Below are 7,724 nucleotides of genomic sequence, written 5' to 3'. Positions count from 1 at the left end.
TCCCAGCACTAGGGAGGCAGAGGCAGGTTCAAGGCCAGCCTGATCTACATAGAGAGCTCCAGGATAGTCAGGGCTACACAGAGAAACCCTGTCTCAAAAAGACAAACAAATGCTTCTTCTCCTACTCCTCCTTCTTCTTCCTCAGAAAATACCAAATGGCAGATGACGCCGGTGCAGCGGGAGGGCCTGGAGGACCCGGAGGACCCGGAGAACCAGGATTAGGAGGCCACGGCGGCTTCCACGGAGGATTAGGCAGCGGTTTTAGGAGCCACAGTCCTGGTCGAGGCCGAGGCGATGGTCAAGGGGCTCATGGAGGTAAAGCTGAAGACAAGTGGATCCCTGTCACCAAGCTGGGCCGCCTGGTTAAGGACATGAAGATCAAGACTTTGGAGGAGATCTACCTGTTCTCCCTGCCCATTAAGGAGCCTGAGATTATCTGTCCCGTGCAACCGTCTTGCCAGCAAGAACGACACGGCACACGAGTAGGATTCTTCTGCGGTAAAGCTTTAATGCATCTCGAGAGGCAGAGCATAAGCTTGCAACAAGTGAAGACGAAGACCCCAACTATCTAGCCCGTCCCCTTATATAGGAATCAGTCCTCCCCTTGGACGTGGAGCCCCCTGATTGGTTGAAACTCATCAGGCCCTATGACGCCACGGGAGAGGCAGAGCTCAAGGAGTGGAAAGTTACCCAGCGCGTGCACACATGACTTGTTTACTGCTAACTCCAGCCGGATGTCAGCCCCATTTTGTAATGGAGAATGTGCAGGCAGCACCCCACAATTATCGACTTTTTCCTGGGTGCATCTCTAAAGGATGAGGTTCTGAAAATCATGCCAGTGCAGAAGCAGACCCGGGCTGGCCAGTGGACCAGGTTCAAGGCTTTCGTCGCTATCGGGGACTACAATGGTCACATTGGTCTTGGTGTTAAGTGCTCCAAGGAGGTTGCCACTGCCATCCGAGGGGCCATCATCCTGGCCAAGCTTTCTATCGTCCCTGTGAGGAGAGGCTACTGGGGAACAAGATTGTCAAGCCCCACACTGTCCCATGCAAGGTGACAGGCCGCTGTGGCTCTGTGCTGGTGTCTCATTCCTGCCCCCAGAGGCACTGGCATTGTCTCTGCTCCTGTGCCCAAGAAGCTTCTGATGATGGCTGGTATAGATGACTGCTACACTTCAGCCAGAGGCTGCACTGCCACCCTGGGCAACTTTGCCAAGGCCACCTTTGATGCCATCTCAAAAACGTACAGCTACCTGACCCCTGACCTCTGGAAAGAAACTGTGTTCACCAAGTCTCCTTATCAGGAATCCACTGATCATCTTGTGAAAACCCACACCAGAGTCTCTGTTCAGAGAACCCAGGCTCCAGCTGTGGCTACCACATAAGGGTTTTTATAAAAGACAACAAATAAATAAACTGAGTCTGTTAAAAAAAAAAAGACAAACAAAAACATGGTTCCACATGGAACTGGAGGGATGGCTCAGTGGTTAGGAGCACTTCCTGCTTTACGGAGAACCTAGGCTCAGTTCCGGTACTCAGGGTTACAACTGTCTGTTACTCATGACTCCATAAGATCCAAAGCCTGGTTCACCTGCATGACGTGTGTACATTTATACAAACACAGATAAATAGCTATTCACACATTAAGACTCTCCCCAAAATACTTTTTGAGGGGTTTGGTGGTACATGCCTATAAAAACGGCACTCAGGAGGCTGAGGCAGAAGGCCTGAGTCTGAGGCCAGCCTGGGCTACAATAGCAAGGTCCAGGATAGACCATGTGTGTCTTAGAAATCCACAACAAGGGCTAGAGCACTGGCTGCTCTTGCAGAGGACTTGGGTTCAGGTCCCAGCAGTCACACTGTGGCTCACGCTGTGACTCCAGTTCCAGTGGATTCGGCTACCTCTTCTGGCTTTCAAAGGCTCCAAGCAGACACATGGTGCACAGGCACGCGTGCAGGCAAGCAGCCATACACACAAACAAACAAACAAACAGGTGATGGTTTCCATGAGTGTGGTTCCCCCACTGGCTCGAATGTTTGACTGTGTGGTCACAGGGGGTGGGGGTTGCTTTGAGGCTTTAAAAGCCCACACCTCTCCCAGTTAGCTCTCTCTCTCTGCCTCCTGCATGTGGCTGAGATGTGAGCTCTCGGCTACTGCTCCAGTGCCATGCCCACCTGACTGCCTGCTAGCTATGTTCTTTTGACCAACACACACAAATTAGCACTCCCCAAACAAAGGATCCTGAGCAGAGCTGGTGCCCGTACCACAAGTGCCCCCCAGTCAGCTTGCTAATTGTCTTCTTGGTCAGACTGGCTGGTGGAGCTTGGGGGATAAGACTGCTACTGGGAAGACTTTTAAGTGAAAGTCTGTCTGTCTGTCAGTCCATCCGATCTTGAGTCCCTCATTCTGTGCACCTCTCTGCCCCCCAGGTAGAGACACCAAACCCAGGACCTCGCTCTTAGTCGAACTCTCTGCTCAACTAAGCTCAGTCATAAATTCTAAAGCTAGAGATGGAGACTGAGTGGTCAGAGATCGCAGGTGACCGACCTGGGCCTGGAAAGATGGCAACAAGGGAAACAGAGGCTGGAACATTGTTGGGAAGCCATCAGGACTGGGTGTGATATCAGGAGGCCACTGAGAAATATGGTTGGTGAGAGGAAGATCAGAGAGTCCTTACAATCAAAAGCCCGAATATAGTCTGGACCGTGCTCTCCAGACCGTTCCTGACCCCAGGCAGGAAGGGAACACTGGGAATCTCTGGTAGTAAACATCCTTTTGAGTTTTGGGCTTTTTCCCTGTCTGCTTTTCTTCCCGCTTAGGAAACCCACAAATCTGTCTGTACATTCATCCCTCCTTCTGCCCAAACCTCAGCTCTCCTGGGAGAATTGGTGGTTCTGGTTATCAGCAAATGAATTCGTACTAAAGTGTGAATGACTGATAGAAAGCCCTAGTGGGCTAGCACAGCCCGGACACACACACACACACACACACACACACACACACACACACACACAAAAACAGGATTGGCTGTGTAACTTGGATGTTCTGGGTTCTTTCTCCTCTGGGGTAAGAAACTCCTTCCCAGATGTACTCAAAATTCATAAGGGACTTAGCTTGTGTTTTTGTATTTTTAAGATTTATTTTATTTATTTATTATAAACAAGTACACTGTAGCTGTCTTCAGACACACCAGAAGAGGGCATCTGATCCCATTACAGATGGTTGTGAGCCACCATGTGGTTGCTGGGATTTGAACTCAGGACCTCTGGAAGAGCAGTCAGTGTTCTTAACCACTGAGTCATCTCTCTAGCCCGGGACTTAGCTTGTAATAGCCAGAATGAACCCCAAGTAATTTTACTCCTCTCCAATCCTGAAATCCAGACCCATGCTGTATCTCTATGGTGGCTAGGAACAGGGGCCACCCTTCCTACTACAGCTGCTGCCCCCAGACTATAGTGTCCATCCCTGTTGCAGTCCTTGTGGGAAGCGGGCAGGGATGTTCAGGTGGAACCTCCATCCCACGAGATGTACGAGGTGGAGGAATTAGAGTAGAGCTAAGTATAGAGTTCATGCTGGGCTGCTCCAGGAAGCCCTGGGGACCTGACCAGGTGACTGGCCAGGTGTCTTATCAATGAAATCAGTTTGCTAGGCAGGTCACAAGTAACTAGAATATTACCAGTGCCCCGGGCTCTGTTCAGTCCGGACACTCTAGATTGGATAGCCAGTCTGCCAGTTAGAGTCTCTCTGGCGTGAATCAAAGCAAGAATTTGATAGGGGTTAAACCAGGAGTGACCTTGAGTACGTGTCTCGGTTCCCTCATCACACCCGATGAAACACCTACACTGTGGGAGTTACTGGGAGCCAGTGTCTCAGTGACCCTTGACAGGGATCTCAGGTAGATGCTTGCACCCCCAATATGGGGCTGGCTGGTCAGCATCCCTGAGCCCCATTAAGAAATAACAGGAATGAACAAAGGAGGTGATGACCTTCCTCCCAGAATTCCCCTGACAGGTTCCCTGTCTTGGTGAGTCCCTCTTCATGACAGATTCTGAGGGTAACAGCGTCCTAGGTGGGGTTCTGCTTGGTGACATGCTGGCCTCCTTCCATGGGGGAGATGCCAAGCAGCCTAGCTGGGTACAGAGACACCGGGTCCCTCATGAGCTTCCTCCATGGGGGACCTGGGCTGCCTGGAGATTCTGGGAGGTGGTCAGGGACTTTCCTCCATGAGGCAAACCATCTGTTGTGTAAGTTCTCAGCTGGGGTGGTGGAGAGTGTGTAGTGAGGTCATGGCTGAACGATGCTTGGCACCCACGGTTCAGTGTGAGCTCCCAGCAGGGGAAGAACCAAGGCCTGGGGCCAGGGAACCTGAAATGAGCTACATCAAGGTGCTTCTGGGCCCTTGGTTTCCCAGTCTTCTCTGCCTTATGTAACCGGATGGATGCAGAAGGGAAGGACTGTGGCCTCTGATCTGATTTCGAAGGTTTGACTCCCACTGGGTTCCTGTAAGCCAGCAACGGCGGACAGGGCTGGACCACTCTGCTCGGTGTGGGAGACAAGGCAAAAGTGAGCAGACGCAGTGAGAACTCAGGTAAATATACAAGTTTTAGAAATGGTTAGGATTGAAACAGGATCTCACTATATAGCCCCGGTTGGCCTCAAAGCCCCAGAGATGTACCTGCTGCTGCCTTCTGAGTGCTGGCATTAAAGGCCTGTGTCACTATAGCTCTGGCTGCTCTTGCAGAGGACCCAGGCTCTTAACTGTTAACTCCAGGCCCAGGGGATCTGACATCCGGTCTGGCCTCCAAGGTCACCAGAGAATCAAATGGCGAGCAGGAATGCATACAGATAAAACACACATATGTGTAAAGACTAAAATTGAATACTTCCGGGAGCTGCAGAGATGGCTCAGTGGTTAAGAGAACTGACTGCTCTTCCAGAGGTCCTGAGTTCAAATCTCAGCAACCGCATGGTGGCTCTCAACCATCTGTAATGAGATCTGATGCTCTCTGCTGGTGTGTCTGAAGAGGATGACTGTGCCCTCACAAAATATAAACAAGTCTTTGAAAGAAGAAACTATTTCTAGAAGGGGGCTAGCAAGATGGCTCCATGGGTAGAGGCATTTACCACTAAGTCTGATGACTTTAGTTCAGTCCCTAGGATATACATGGTAGGAGTAGAGACCAGAACTCCAGCAAGCGGTCCTGTGATCCACACACCCTACCTCAACTCAGACAAGCTGTCCTGTGATCCACACACCCTACCTCAACTCACACAAGCTGTCCTGTGATCCACACACCCTACCTCAACTCAGACAAGCTGTCCTGTGATCCACACACCCTACCTCAACTCACACAAGCTGTCCTGTGATCCACACACCCTACCTCAACTCAGACAAGCTGTCCTGTGATCCACACACCCTACCTCAACTCACACAAGCTGTCCTGTGATCCACACACCCTACCTCAACTCACACAAGCTGTCCTGTGATCCACACACCCTACCTTAACACAGACTGTGTAATTCAATGGCTTCCTTCTCCTTGTTCCACAGGAAATGGAGAGGGAGACCACAGTCTTTCGGAGCACGGCCAACTGATTTAAATCCCATGCCACTCAGGGCCTGGGCCTCAGAGCCCCTTGAGGACAGATCCCAGGCCAGCACCAGGAGCTCTAGATATCGAAGGTGTCTCCTCTGCCCTCAGAATAGCATGAAGAATTCAGGTGGCTTCAAGTCAGCTCTTAAATACTCACTTCCCATTTATTTAAAGTTCCGTCAGTCTGTATACACTATTTATATTAAAAACACAGGAAGCTGGGGCTCCTAGCAAAAATATACATTTCAGTTTTGGAGACTTCAGACCCTGAGAGGAGCTGCATCCTCAGCACCAGACCTGGGTGGGGGTGGGGCAGGGTAGGTAGCTCCGTTCACAGCCTGGGCCCCACAGGGAACACCTCGAGACCTGATCAGTAGAGGTGGGGGACAAGGAGTGTGCTAGCAGAAGATAATCTGGCAGCAGGCCACTGCAGATCACCTCTCCAAGCCACAGAGGACCAGACAGAGATCCAGGATGTCAGGCCCTGAAGCCCGGGCGGGCGGGCATTTAATGCTTTTCTCAGAAGCCTGGCTGGTGGCTCCCTGTGGGCCTAGGCAGGATCTGCTGGGCTGGCTGGGCTCAGCCCTTGGTCTCAGGAGGGCCTGGAGGGGGCTGGGCAGGGTACGGGAGCACCCGGCAAGTTTCACTTAAGCAGCAGCTGGGAGCTGGTGACCAGCCAGGCAGAAGAGAGACTGCTGGTGTGGGTGGGCGGGGAGAGGGGACAGGGCTGGAGGAGGCCTGGCAAACTCTGCCTGTGAGCTGGCAGGGGTGACCATCCATCCTAGAAACAGGGCCATAGCTGTACCCCAGAGGCCTAGGGGAGGGCACGGTAGGGGCTCTGTGGTGACATGACTAGAGGGAGGCAGCTGCAGGGGCAGGTGTGCCAGCGTCTCCCCGGAGAAGAAAGAACAGCTATGGCCCAGTTCCTGATACTGGGTTTGCCAGTCTGGACGCCACTACAGTGCCGAGGAGGGTACTGATGGAGGGACTGTCCACTCACTGTCTAGCTCCTAACCCTGCAGCCCAAACCCGAGTCCTAGCATCAGAACTAAGAGCGCTGCTGCTGCTTCTGGCCCATCTCTACCCCCTCTTTCCCTTCAGTGGGGCTGTTGGACCCCATGTGGAGGAGACATCTCGGGGCAGCACAAGTGCCATCAGTGACAATGGCCTAGAACACTGGCAAGAAGAAAGGGGGGTGTCCAGGTGAGAGTGGGTGCCTAGGGTTGAGACAGCCTAGGAATATGGCTCCCGGCCTGGGCTCCTTGCTTACTCTCTGAAGGGGGAACCTGTGATGGAGACCACAGGCTGGGATGGCAGGCAGTCCAGGCCCAGCTTCCTGGAAAACTGGGCCCAGACAGAGTGTAGTGTTTCTTTGGATGGCTCATGGCTTTGAAAAGGGGCTAGGCAGGACTGAGCCAGCGCGGGCCTCACTGCTTCTAGGCGGCTGGTGAGCGTACCAACGGGCTCACTGACGTGAATCAGACAGATCCAGGGACAGGCAGGGAGGAGCAGGGTGCTGGGGAGGAATGGGGTAGGGGCGAGGGCAGAGGGAGAGTCTGGGCCACGTGACTGGAGTGCTGAGTAGGCTCTAGCTGCTTGGGCTGTGGCCAGTGCCTGTGGGCTGGTCCTCTGAACAGTCTGAGGCCGGGCACAGCGGAGCCTGTGGGGAGGCCTGGGCTGCGGCCTTAGTACATGTCCTTGTAGATTTCCTGGAGCAGGGGGTGCAGCAAGGTCTCACTCTCCGTCTTCTTTAGCCACTGCATCATCTGGGCGTGCTCAGTGACCAGCTGCCGCAGGTCGGCCATCTTCTGCAGCAGCTTGGGGAAGAGGTACTGGCTGTCAGGATGGTTGACCTGCAGATGGAATTCTAGAGCCCGCAGAATGGTGTCCTGGATGGCTTCCACCTGTGGCACATTCATAAGGCCTGGCCGGTCTGTGGGGACACAGGGTATGAGTGTGTCTCAGGGCAGGGACCGCCTTGCTCTGTTGCTAGCCCCACCCCTGGGTAACTCCACCCCTCTTCTGTTTCTGACCAGTTGTTTTTCCTGATCTAGCAGGGTCTTGTGATTCCTGTCTCTGACACCTGGTGCCCAGATTCAGATCAAGAGAACATCCTGGTGGCTCTGGGCTT

At 53.0% G+C, this 7,724-nt stretch overlaps 1 protein-coding gene across 1 annotated transcript in view; it reads right to left on the bottom strand.

The window, feature by feature from the left end:
• Nucleotides 1-5,743: 5,743 nt before the first annotated feature.
• The window catches only part of PPARD (peroxisome proliferator activated receptor delta), a 64,421-nt gene continuing 62,440 nt past the window's right edge, over nt 5,744-7,724 (bottom strand). Inside the window, exon 8 of the mRNA XM_080937612.1 lies at nt 5,744-7,526. Coding sequence (XP_080793738.1) covers nt 7,279-7,526 — 248 coding nt within the window. The 3' untranslated portion in view covers nt 5,744-7,278. The remainder of the gene's footprint in view (nt 7,527-7,724) is intronic.

The sequence above is a fragment of the Micromys minutus genome (assembly GCF_963924665.1).
Source record: "Micromys minutus genome assembly, chromosome: 25".
NCBI lineage: Eukaryota > Metazoa > Chordata > Mammalia > Rodentia > Muridae > Micromys > Micromys minutus.
This window is presented reverse-complemented; position numbering and strand designations above follow the sequence as displayed.